Genomic DNA, 13,566 nt, shown 5'->3' on the forward strand with positions numbered 1-13,566 from the left:
TTCTTGGGACTGATTTTATATAACATTTTCAATAGTGACAATGATGAAAAAAACATAGGTTCCTTGTTTCTACTGTAAAGAAAAAGTTTACCAGTTGGGAATGATCAAGGAGAGTAAAGCACAGGTCAACTCAATGTGATCAGGCCTCAGGAAGGTGAGCAAAGGAAAGGCAACTGGCGTCCAAGCCTTTAACACAAGTATATGAGGCATTGCTAAGGCATTGCTGGAGTATGGACCCAAGTCTTGATGGCTTTGTCAGGAAAGGTCCACTCAAACTGGAACAGATACTGTTAGAGGGATGAGGAATGTTGAGGTAGTGGCTAAAAACTGAGGGAGGGACTTAGCATCCCTGATGGACTGATGGTCCTGCTGCCAGGTTTCCTGGTTTGCTGTGCTTCACCTTCACTGTTTCAGTATTGTGTGGGAAGCACAGTGCCAAAGTTTCTCTGCCCTGTGGGAATCCAAGAGCTGGCAAAGTCACACATCATTCTGTGCATAAATACATATAAGAAGAGGGTTTAGTGAGAAGAAGTTTGGCAAGTCATGGTGGAGGTATTCCCTGGAGCCAAATAAAGCATCAATGTGTGGGCTCTCCTTGTCTGAACAGGACGTATACTTCCATGTCCCTAACGGATCTTACAGCTCTTGTGTCCTGCCACCCTTCTCTCTGGACTTTTCCAGTATTGGCTTTCCCTCATAACCCCTGTTCCTATGCTTGAGAGCAACCAATCCATAGGCTGCAGCACTGCTCTGTCACTACTTAGGTAGCAGAGTGCATTTGCCATGTGTCCTCCCTCACCTCCCCAGGCCAGTTCTGGGAATGTTGGTCTCAAAGACAGCCAAGTGTGAAATTCTGAAAAGGCCATATGGTGATCTAGAAGAGCACAACAGTCCTTCTTGATTGTTCTTTATCTTTCTAACACTTTCAGAGAGCTCTGGAGGAAGCATGTAAGACTGGTGAGCTTTATACCAAGGCTGTTCAGGAGGCTACCAGGATCCTTGAGGACTATGAAGCTCGAGTCCAGTCTGCTGCAGCAGAGCTTGGTAGCTCAGAGGGGGTCTGTCAAACCCCACAATGGAACCAAGAAGAGTTCAACTCTGCAAAGGCTAAAATAGAAAACCTGTACTCCAAACTGAAAAACCTAGTGAAACCAGAAGACAAAATACATCTGGAAAATACTTTAACCGAACTAGTCAATAAAAGTTTGACGTTAAGGGAGAAGGCTCAGAGAAAGGAAGCTGATGAACAGAGGTAGGTTTAAGAGCTCTTCCTAGATCATGTTCCTTATTATGAGAAATTTGACTGATAATAAATGCAGTGTTGTTTCTGCTCTGACAGATCCAGGTAATTCAGCAGAAAGAACTGTAAGCATTTCTGTTGTTCCCAGATGTGACTGTAATGGAAGTAAAATTACCATACAATAAGCATATTGCTAACACTTTACAACGCAATAATTTTTAGTATATTCTAAAAAGTATGTATGGTGCTTGACTGATGGTCATAGTGTGCCCGAATCAGAATAAAGCACATTTCCACAGTCTCTAGTTTAGTGCTGGTGCAGGTTATAGAATAGTTTTCAGAGGGGCCCTAATGCATGACTTCCATAGGCTATTCTGATGTCTTGAAAAAGTAAAGACCAAACAAGATACAGGCCATAGTGTCCTTCCTTTGAATAGGTATGAAGAGATCTGAAGAGCCTTCAGATACAGATACTTTTTCTGTTTCAGGTACAGAAAAAATTGGGAGATAAAGGATTTTTAAATGGCTTGCTCATGATCCAGTGCTTCTGGGTCTATTGAGCATAACCTTAAAAGCTGCTTTTATAATCAAAGAATCGGATTACTTTAAAGACTTTGGTAATAGAAAAGAAATGATAAGATATAGGAATAAGAAATTAGAATTTGTACAGATCACAGATTGTAGGGACAGATAGAATGTGTGTTACAAACTGGGAACTAATTTTTGGGAAAGTCTGAGGAGGATGGAGACCTAGATCAAGACATACAATTCTTTTGAGCAGTTCCATGGTTGATATATGGATATACATACCTATATTTCTTTACCTCTGAGGCATCTCTAAAGTACCTCGGGTATCAGACTGAAGTGTGTAACAAATGCTAACTGAAGATAACTTGCAAAATAGTGAGGATTACTAGTTCAGAAGATTATTTTCTTTATATTCTAGTGGGCATTATGGTTGGAGAGAGGAGAAACAACAACAAATTTTAATTGGTCTGTTAATTGTTCCTTACAGGTATTTTGAAAAATACAAAAGCTACACAAAAACCAAAGATAAGGTTTGTAATCATCTTCACAAACTGGAAAAGATGCTTAGACAGTCTTTGTCTCAAATACCAATGTCTTATAAAGAAGCTTTGGAGCACTTAGAAGAAAGCAAGGTAAGAGAGGCTCTGAAGAACTTGAAAAGCTCATGCAAAACTGTGATGCAGCTATGCACACCGTATGATATCATAACAGAAAGAAGTGAAATACTTTATCCTGTATTTATGTATATATAAAACCACAGAATGTATTTATATACCTATAAAAAAACCGGATTATACTAGGCCATGTAAAGTGAGTGTATCTTATTGCTGTAGAAATCAAATATTACCTGTGCTTAAGATAGCATTGCATTTCTGTTCAGACTCCTCGTTGCTTCTTTTTAGGACCAGGACTGATCAGATTTCTAACATTGCTGCTGTTTTCCCCATAATTGAAAATCAGAGAATTTCCAGTTTCCTCACCCAAGACTCTCTTGCTGCATCCCCACCAGACCTCTGCTATAATCAACCTTCTTCTCTTTTAGTACTCACCATATTACAGGCTTGTCATTTTATATATATGTAACTCCTGCTCATTTCTCTTCTCTTCCAAATAACCAGAAAGAAGTAAGAATGACCCAATTGCCTGGGCACAATGTTATTCTGTTTTGTCTGTTTTCTTTAGCCTGTCTTTCTCCAATCTTAGCCAACAGAATTCTCTCATTACAATTGTATTCAACCAGCTCAGTGGAGTGATTGCCATTTTATTAGAGGATCTTCTAAATCACGTTACTGAACGCTTCATTAACACTTCTGACTGTATTGTTTTATTTATTTACTTGTTTATTTTTCCTGTAAGATTTTAGTCTCCAACATTGACTCGGCTGAAGACGACCTTGTGGAGCTGAGGCAGGTCTCTGGAGAGCTGATGAGATTATGCAGGAGAAGTGACAGGGCATTGGTCAGGACTGTAACAGTGCTGTGGGAAAATTGGCTGAGTTTGCTTGAGGCAGCAAAAGGGCTGGAAATTAACTGTGAAGAACTAAAGCAGGAATGGAAATTCATCAATGAAGAGGTGAGTTGCTCAACAAACTGTAAGTTTTGGGGAACGTATGGATGGGGCCCTCAGTAAAATGACGTGTAAGGGGCTGACATCAGTGTAGAACATCAATTCCCACCCACCCACTGATCAGCCAGTTATCCCCAGCCTTTCTTGAACCTGGAGTCAAAAATGATAAAGATATTTATAGTACAAATTCTCTGAACACAGAACAACTCTGTGTGTGGTTATGTGCTTTGTTAGAGCAAACATGAATTTTTTGGCACACTTCAGAAGTTCGAGTTCTCTGGCTATGTAATTCTCAGTACTTAGTCATGCATATGAGTAAATGAATAATGTAACTGAAGGTGATGGAATAAAAAAGCACTTTATCTCATGCTTTGACATGCTGTTTACTTAGCTGGAACGAGAAACAATAATTCTCGATAAGCTCCAGGAAGAACAGCCAGAAAGTCTTAAAGAGAAAGAAAAGGCCACCAGAGAGGAACTAGTAGAATTACTAGATTTTGTGAACTCATTTGAGGAAAACATCAACCAGCAACAGCTCCTCTTACTCTTACTACTTCACCGAATAAGAAACATCCTGAATATATCTGAAAATACCGAGGCAGAAGCTGCCCTTCCTGCCTTATGTGAGATAAAGGCCATGCAGGATCGCTGTAAAAAGTAAGTGGTGTGAAATTTCTGTTGAAGATATGACATAGGACTACTTATAAGCACAGTGTTTTATTGGGTATTAAAGAATATATGAAAGCTGTAATGCACTTAAAATGATAGTGAATGCCCTACTGCGTCAGACCAATGCTCCATCTAACCCATCTGCTGTCTTCATTATGGGCACTGGGAGATAGTAGTTGGGGAGAAGACCTGAGCCTGGCCACATTGTGTGTGGGCTGCAATTTGTGTTCAAATTTAGAAGGAATCAAAAGGGATGACAGATGATTTTGGACCCTCCAAGCTCTTATGAACTTGAATGAGATGTGTGGGTCTTCCACTCTTAGGAAAATCAGACCTTGTGCTTTTTGCAACAGTGCAACTTTTGCCTTACTAAGTGAGTGCGTCTGTTTAAAATTTGCCTCAAATATTTTTTGCAAATCTGTGATTGTACTCACACTTCTCCATGCCTGCTTTTTGATTTGGAAATCTTTGTGAACGTCATCTGCTCTGCCAGCATTTTCAGACTCTGAGAACCTGACCTCTGTTTGTTGTTTAAATATGCATGCTATCTGATTTGGTCTACCAAATATACTTTGTTTAGCAATATCTGAAGATTCATTTTTGAAGAAACTGAGACAATAAATGACAGAAACTCAGAAATTTAGTTACAGAAAATAATAATACAGACAAATGTAGTTCAAAATATATATTTTAAAACTATCTGTATTAAGCATGCTTCTTGTTTACACTTTCTTAGTGTAAAGTCTAACAATATATTCTTGCTTGAAATCTTTCATAGGTTGTATGAAAAGTCTCAGGACCATAAGGATTCTGTACAAGCTGAGATTCAGGAAAGGAACAAGATCACTGAAGAAATAAGTGCTGTGACAAATGCATTACAGAACGCTGCATCTGTGTTTTTACAAGATGCGGCTGGAAAGGCAGGACAACTGGAGGTTGGTAATGATTCTGTTACCGTGTGGGGACATTCAGAATATGTTCTCTTTAATGCTGGGGCTTGAACTTGCTCCAAATAAAATTAGTGGCAAAGTATATGCATATGTATATTGACTTAAAGAGAACGAATTTGGCTTGGCAGAATATGACTGGCCCTGCCATGTCCTTGGTTTGCCTTCCTCTCCCGCTGTGTAGTCTAGTTAGCAGCCACAGAAGTCTTTCCAGATTGCAGAGAGATTCACAGCCAGTTGCATGCCTTTTAGGAAGGATTGCTTAGTGAAATCCTGTGCCTCTTCCCCTTCTGCGTACCTAGCCAGGGCAGCTTCGGGTGCTCTAGATTTGATGTCCCACATCAGGGAGTCAGTCTGACAAATGCCTTTTAAAAATTAAATTGTGATCAAGACCACAGTCTCCACCAGCAGCAACTAGCACTCTGCAACAATCCAGTCCATAAATTTCTATAATTTCAGTTTATTTTTATCCATCTTTGAATTCTTGATTTTATGAAATGGTATTATTCCTAACATTTCCTGAATGTGGGTTTATATATTATTTTAATTATATTTGTTTCAATTTAGTCTTATTGTTCTTTATATTACTATCTAAATTTTTAAATCTTGATCAAAAATTTATTTTATCTTATATTTAATCAAGTTATTTTTTCAGTGTAGAACTTTCTAATCTATTTATTCTAGCCTACTAAGGTCTATTACAAGTTTGGGCTCTCTGCTGAGTCTTGTATAAAAAATATTTGGGGGTCCCCACCAAATATTTTCTTTAGAAGATGGATGCTTGAAGCTGGCAAATGGCTAGAAAAAGTACAGAAGTCAAAGACCATGGTGACAGATATGAGTATTTTCATAGGGGTTGGCATGAGAGAGAAATGTTAACTACATCTTGAGGAAGTTCTGAAAACCTGTGAGCCAGCATTACTGTGGTGAAACCTTGTGAATTTGTCTGAAAGGGATGGTTTTCTATTTAAAATTATTTAGAATTAGAATTTAGAGCTGGGTCTACTCTTTTTCTGAGTTCTTTGTGTCTAGGAGGAAATGTTACCACTGCAGGTGCTTGATGCCGCCTCTTTTCCCTCACATCCAAACTCTGAGCACTTAAACTCACACAAAAGTGAGTTTAGACCTTGTTCCTATTCCTGACAGCAGTTGGCACAAGCAAATGTTAGCAGCAATCTCATGAAATTATTTCTTTGTAGCAGTATGTCACAGCAGGCCTGTTCCTTTTGAGAAGATTCACCTGAAATGAATGAAAATTCCGTCATTTTACCTAATGCAAACATCAGGAATCCAAAATCTGCAGGGCATTTTCACCCCTACTTCCAAAGAAAACCTAGTTTCTATAAAATCTATAGCATTATTCAGGCCTCCATTGCATTTATTGAATGGAAATTCCTATTTCACTTCCAGGTGACAAATCTAGGTTAGTCGGAGGCAAAGTTTTAACTCATCAACATAGATGAATATTCAAAGAGGAAGTGACATTGTCTAGTCTCCTAGGAAAAAAATTGGGGCAGTTTTGACAGACATCTGCTTTCCAGCTAAATAATTTGTGAAATGTGAACATGCATTTATATACAGAAACCAGTTTGCAGAGACATGCTTTGTTTTGGAAGCTAATGTTATAAGTAATTCTTTCAAATTCAAGTCAGGGAATCTATAAACTCCTGTAAATGTTGTCACAATCTTAATTGGGCCATTCGACAACAACAGCCTTCTCCACAGTAGAATGAGGCACACAGCTGTTTCATGGTTTTGAGTTTTTTAATATCAGACCCAGTTGTTGTGGGATGACAGGAAACAAATCAGTCACAGACTCTTACATATTTCTTCTGTGCACTGCCTTTGTGTGAGGGAAAATCTCAAGTGAAGACAGGAGTTAATGCATTACCATTACACATGACTGAAAAAGAAAAGGATGTTAACTTTAATGTCTTTCATTGCCTGGTAGGAGTTTTAGATCATTTTCCCCAATAACTTGAGTTAACATTTGAGTTTCACAGACAGCTGAGCATTGGGAAAAGGAACCATAGAGCAAACAAACAGAACTTTCCAACCTGAAATTCTAGAAAACCTTCAAAACAAATGAGTTTCTTCATTCTTTCTGTAAGAGGACTTAGATCGGATTTTATTTCTAGGCCACGGGCTGTAGACAGTTGTTCAAGTTTCTTTTACCTCATAAAACCTACATTCTTCATGCAGAACTGGAAACTACTGTTTTGAAAGGAGCCTGCTGTCCTGCTCTGCGTAATTGCCTGAAAGCAGACACTTCAGCTTGAAACCTGTTGCTTTTTGTGGCCTTTGTGTTGTTTATAATAATGAAGGAATGAACGTTGGCTATTAAACATCTTTCAAAGAGAAAATGCACTGTTGACTAAAGGGAGAGCACAAAGGTTAACATTTAATCATAGGAGCACTTCAAATTATTACATTGCTGTAATATATATATTGTACCATTGTAATAAATACCAGTGCGTCAGTTGCCTGACATGGAGTAGTATCAAGTTTAAGTAATTCTTACAGATTGAAAAGCATTGTTTGATTAAATGAGTGAGTATTTCTCAAAGTTAATCTGATTGCAGAGGTAGTCAAATTGGGTTTGATATCACAAAAACAACTTTACCAAATCATAATCTTGGTGGGAAATCAAACCACAATATGTATGTATGTATATATATACGTATGTATGTATACACACATGCACATGCACTCAGTAAAAACTGGGTAAAATTGCTGAAGTTATTCTTAATTTTGTAGGAGGTTCAGAGTGTGATTTGTAAAGGAAGTCAAACTCTAAAGGATATCATGGAGAAACTCCGGATCAAGTATTCTGAAATGTATACAATAGTTCCTGCAGAGATTGAAACTCAGTTGGAGGACTGCAAGAAGGTATTACAAGACCTAGAAGACAAGGTAACTGTTGATGTAATTTCATGTTTATCTTTTTGTAATGTATAAATAAGTACAGCAATATTTGATGAATGTCATAACTATACATTTCAACTTGAAACAATGGTTATTTTCATTTGCATTTTCCTCAGTGAAATTGTATGCATGAGGAAAGAGTCCTTGTGTTAACTTCTCCTTTTAGAATAACCTTACAATAAGCAGTGTGATTATAATATTTTTCTGTTAAAAGAGAACATGGCAGAACCACTAGCAATAAAGTCTCGGATATGATAGGGAACCTGTCCTCTATCCAGTCTGATTCTTAATTTAGTAGTCAAAGTTGATTAGGAAGTTTATATAGCTTTACTGAGAAGATATTTTCAAAACTGAGTTAAAAGAAGACTCTGAGACTGGATTTTTAAAAAATCTAGTTTGCATACATGGCAGGGTATCACAGCATGGTTCTTTATACCAACCCTTGGACACGTTTGCATTCGTTTAAAAGCAGGCACGGTATTTAAAAAACTAAATAACATTGCCTTGGCTTTTTGCAATGTTTTCTGTCTACAGTGCGTATAAACAGTTAACTGAAAGCAAAATTAAAAGAAAATGGAGCAATACTGTAAGTTTAGGGTCAGATTTTAGCCTGATATAACTATTATCATTGTTATTTTTTCATTTATATTACTTTTAAAAAGAAAAAATTTCAGAAATAATGTTTAGTGCTAATTTTAAAGGCTAAATCTCAGTTAGTTTGATAAAACTTGAAATTTTAATAAAACTATTTTGAAATCCAGTTTCTTGTTAGTATCTATCAGAATATTCATTCATTTAATGCAGCATTAAATATTTAGAGACATATTAATTACAACTTATTAGTTTTAATTTGGTTAATTTTGTAGTTTTTGTTTCAAAATTGAACCAGTCCTTTTAGAACCAACAACTCGGTAGAAGAGAGAAGGAGAAGGGAAGTAAAACAGTATTTATGTTTCAGGATTTTTTGTTATTGTTTAATGTTTCATTTACTAAGGTAAAATATTATCCCAAAGCATACATTGTGTGTTGGAGTGAAAGAACCGGTCCTGGAAACTAGATAACATTTGCTTTTCATATTAGGTAGTGGAAAAAAATACAAACTATCTTGGAATTTTTAAAAATGCATTTAGGAAACAAATCCTAGCTGAACTGGAGATCAGTTTAGTTGCATACTAGGAGATACCAACATGTGTTAAATTGAATTAACTTGTAATATTTTAATGGCATTCTGCTTTCTTCTAGAGCTGCTAATCTAAAAATGAAAATAAATTGTACTTCTTTCTCATTTCCAGCTGAGTTGCAACATTCATACATTATTCTCTTCTTTTGTGGAAACTAGCACTACAAACATCAATAATTTTTCATGCTTAGTATACACCAGGATAGCAGTAATGGTCAAGTGTTTAGTGATTACAGTCTGAGTTCCTTTTTGCAAGGAGTCTTAGACACTAAATACAGACTGGACTTCATAGGGTTTTTGTATGAGTATTTGAGAGGAGCATGTCATTCTTTTTTCTGTGTATTTATTTTGATTAATGCTATTTTATCAATACTTACTATGGGTATTATTATATTGGTATGATGCTACAATTTGGAATCTGTAAATAATAAATAATGTTAATAAAATTATGAACTAAAAATGGATAAATAATTTATTAACTAAATAGTGATCTTAATTCCTCTTCCCACAAAAAAGCATAAAGTATTTCAGTATAAGGAGCTTCAAATCAGAATAACTACTAAACTAGAAATCTTTTGCATCAGTGGAGCATAAAGCTGGGCAATGTGCATATGCCCCACAATTTCTAGGGCTGAAGCACACAAAGCATTTATCATGATTTAACAGTTTCCTGGTGCTTGGCTGACCCTAATAGCTAGCCGTGTTTAGTGAGAAAAGATGTCACTTTGGGCTAAGAGCAAGAACTTTCTCACTCCCTGCTCTTCATATAGTCCATAGTAACTTGGTACCTTACTGTGTTATTCAGTTCTGTGATCAGGCAATTACTCAGCTTCATCTTACTGGAGAGTTTTTCTCTACACAGAAAATCAGGCCGTCCAGTGTACCAATATTTCATTTCTGTGGAGTTCTACAGAGCAAAATTAAGTTCCACATACTTTATGAGGCTCAAAGCCTTTTATTTTGGTAATAGATCTACATTTATATTTAGAAATTTACTATATATATTGATGCATTTCCATATTCCCATAATTCCATATTATCTCTTACATGGAAGTAATAGCTGTCAGCTGAGATGTAAAGGTGTGTGTCATTCTAGGTTTCTTACAGCATGGATCTAAATGTGACCCTTTCCACAATGCAGCATGATTAGCCCCTGTTACAGATTAGAACAGGGGCAACTGAAAGCACCTAGGGAGTTGCAGTGTCTTATTGTTTGTTTCTTCAGGGACTACCTCTCTTTATCAGTCATTTTTAAGTGAAAGAAAATTATTGAACACATAAACATTGAACCTGTTCACAGTAGTGCTTCTCCCTGCAAATGTAATTCCATTCCTGTGCTTTTAAGTGACTTGTCAAGAGAAACATGAAAAGAATTTGAACATTTTTGGTGAGGTGGTCCACAGAAACAAGCAGATCTTTGTAATCTCTTCTATCATTTTCTCTTTACTTTGACAGGTTAGCTTTGAAATCTTGCAGAGCTCTCCTCAGTATGTGCTGAAAAGAAAAGCAGAAACTATTAATAATGGCCTTCAAGCTATTGAAAAGATGTTACAACAGAAGAGTGAAAACATTACAAAAGCCAAAGAAGTTCAGAAGGTAAAGTTGCCCAAAAAATTTTGTGGGTGTTAAAAGATTTTTGGTTGTTTCTACAGAGCCTGGTTTAGCCGGAGCATAAAGTGGCCTTCCATTCATTTTATGTCTGTAAAAGGAGAAGTACACACAAGCATTTAGCTGGTGAATATTTTACCAATTCTTTCTCACAGGAAAATACATGCTTTTTCAACTGTTTTCAATCACACCAGTAGATGCGGAGTGTTCTGTTCCCGTCATATCAGTTCCGAAATCTTTGCAATTCCACATGGCCCACACGAAGAACAAATAATTCTGCTGTTATCTTTGAGCCTGACCTTATGTTTCATTTCCCCTCTCTCCACATGCAGCAAATCTGGGATATGCTGGACCTTTGGCATTACAAACTCAATGAACTGGATGCTGAAGTGCATGATATAGTAGAGCAGGATTCCTGCCACGCACAGGAGTTGATGGATATCTTAGTGACCCCCCTTCAGCGGTACCAACAGGTGTCACAACTTGCTGAGCGCCAGACTGCCATTTTAAACAAGGTAGATGCAAATGTAAAAGTTTTTTTTAAAAAATCACATCTTATAAAAAACAAAATAAAGGCTTTGCATAAGACATCATTAAAGGCTCTCAAATGAATAGTTTGGCAGGGTAGCATGGGGAATTCATGCCCCCAGAGGGGTGATTAGATGGTTCTCTACAACTCTGCTAATGGACTGTTCATTAAAGTAACTGCCATATAAATTGCAACAATGCCCCCATAAGCACACAAGCACCAAAATTACCTCTGATAGGAGGAGATATCCTGAAATCATGCAACTGTTTCAGAAAAATTATGGTCTTTGTTTCACCATGCTAATGCAACTGACCTTGATGAAAATGCATCGCTTTTTCTTTTAATCTTGCCCACAGATGTGTTTATCCTGTACAGTGAATAGAAATGCATTTGTGCCTCTTTGTAAAATCTTGTCATTTCCTAGGCTGCCAACAAGATGGAAGAATATGATGAACTCTTGAAGAATGTGAAAGTTTGGATAGAGAACACCAACTGCTTGCTAAGATCAGATGCTCAAAATGACTCTGCAAAAAGCTTACGTAAACATACTGATGACCTTCAGGTAAGTGTTAACGCAGATATATGGTCTTGTTAGAACTGATTGATCTGTACAGATGCAGTTTTGCATTCTTAAGTCTTACTGACATAAATAATTTGCTGTTTCAGTAAATACTCTAAGTGAAAAATGGTTATAGTTGACACTCATGAAATATAGATAGATACTTTTCAGTGTTGGACATATCTGTCTTGTCAAAGTGGTGAACTATACTAAATGTATCCTCCAAAAATGTGTGATTGTCTTCTGTTACCATACTGTGTGGCTATAATCATTTTTTACTGCCTGAATATGTATGGTTCTTTCTGTATCCTGCGTATGTGATCAAAAAGGGTAAAGTAGTATTTTGATGTATGTGTTTTATATGGAAACTTTGATGCAAATTGTGATTTGAAAGGCAGTTTTCACCGTATCTTGAAGGCAATTCTGACTGGTAATTTCAAGAGCCAAATGTTTGTAATATTACATGGAAGATCAGGACCAGGCAAGTGCCAAGAGGGTTTCTGGCAATTTCATATTTGAAATTCAAGTTTTCTATACATCCACTACTTGGCTTAGGCCAAGAAAGTTGGTGCTTCATATGCCCCAGGGACAAGGGATCACGTGTATTTCTTGCAACCCACACTGTTCTTCATGAAGACACTTGCTGTCATTAACCCAAAAGCTCATCCAGTTAGTTGCAGGAGATGGGAAGAATCTTCCCATCATGCACAACTGGCCAGATATTTTCTGGAGCATTTTGTTACATCTGCTATCTGCCGGCTGGTGTGCAGAAAACACAGGTGTCCTGTCTTCAGGCTGACATGTCTTGTTCGTGCACTTGGGATCAGCCTCACCATGGCACAGGAGCTGGAGAGGAATTTTTTCCAGGATCTCATACTTTTTTTGGGGGGGGGATGGGACCTCTCTGAGTTTGAAATCTTTATATGTTTTGTCATGCTCATGTAGACTTATTTTATCTAACTGGTTCCCTTAAAATCAGGGCATCAGTCTCTCAGTTTACTGCCTGCAGGATGCAGCAGTTTGGTTCCCTTAGGAGTGAAGTGTTTTAGTCTGAACTAAGCTTTTGGGAATATATGCAATGGTCAATGACATACAGGAAATTAAATCAGATTCCTTCCAGTCCTGACCTCTGTGAAGCTTTCATGTTCACCACTGATGGATCAAACTAAGCTCTTACTTTGTCTCCAGATGGCTTTGGAAGACTCAGAGCAAAAGCAAAATCTTCTACACAGTGTTTACTTGGAGCTGGAGGAGCTAACACCAGTCTTTGAAACAGACAGTGTAATGCAACAGCTAAATGAAATAGATGATCAAGTAGCAACTTTACAGAATGAGATAGCAGAGATTCTTCCACAGATCCAGCATGTGGCTGATGTAAGTTTGGGTGATCTATAAGAGTCTTTTGTCAGAACTTCATCATATGTTATGAAATACAGCTTATATTGCATGTATAGAAAAAAGGTGTGCTGGTTTTAGTAGGTGTGCCGAGTAAATTAATTGTTTGGAAACAAACTATCAGAAGGTGTTTGATGCTGTAAGGTTTAGAAATATTGATGAAACTCCTTGTTTAGAGAGGAGAAATGCAGGGCTTGCTGACTGGCAAATTAAAAGGGCTTATCTTGCTGGAGGGTAGGGTTCCTATTCAGAGGCACCTGAACAGGCTGAAGAAATGGGCTGACAGAAACCTCATGAAATTCAACAGAGTCAGATGCAAAGTCCTGCACCCAGGAGGGAACATGTCCAAATACAGTATAGGCCGGGGGCCAACCAGCTGGAAAGCAGCTTTGCTAAAAGGGCCAATAGTCCTAGTGGACA

General features: G+C 37.4%; 1 protein-coding gene across 3 annotated transcripts in view; it reads left to right on the forward strand.

Annotated features, from left to right (window-relative positions):
• SYNE2 (spectrin repeat containing nuclear envelope protein 2) overlaps nt 1-13,566 on the forward strand; it is a 195,187-nt gene that overhangs the window by 85,519 nt on the left and 96,102 nt on the right. For all 3 annotated transcript variants that reach the window (XR_012633818.1, XM_074908851.1, XM_074908852.1), the window contains exons 51-60: nt 930-1,252; nt 2,256-2,400; nt 3,125-3,340; nt 3,726-3,991; nt 4,782-4,938; nt 7,708-7,863; nt 10,511-10,651; nt 10,996-11,178; nt 11,617-11,754; nt 12,940-13,125. Coding sequence is in view for 2 of the 3 variants with exons in the window: in XM_074908851.1 (XP_074764952.1) it covers nt 930-1,252; nt 2,256-2,400; nt 3,125-3,340; nt 3,726-3,991; nt 4,782-4,938; nt 7,708-7,863; nt 10,511-10,651; nt 10,996-11,178; nt 11,617-11,754; nt 12,940-13,125 (1,911 nt within the window). In the remaining variant the exon portion in view is untranslated. The remainder of the gene's footprint in view (nt 1-929; nt 1,253-2,255; nt 2,401-3,124; nt 3,341-3,725; nt 3,992-4,781; nt 4,939-7,707; nt 7,864-10,510; nt 10,652-10,995; nt 11,179-11,616; nt 11,755-12,939; nt 13,126-13,566) is intronic.

The sequence above is a fragment of the Athene noctua genome, chromosome 6 (assembly GCF_965140245.1).
Source record: "Athene noctua chromosome 6, bAthNoc1.hap1.1, whole genome shotgun sequence".
NCBI lineage: Eukaryota > Metazoa > Chordata > Aves > Strigiformes > Strigidae > Athene > Athene noctua.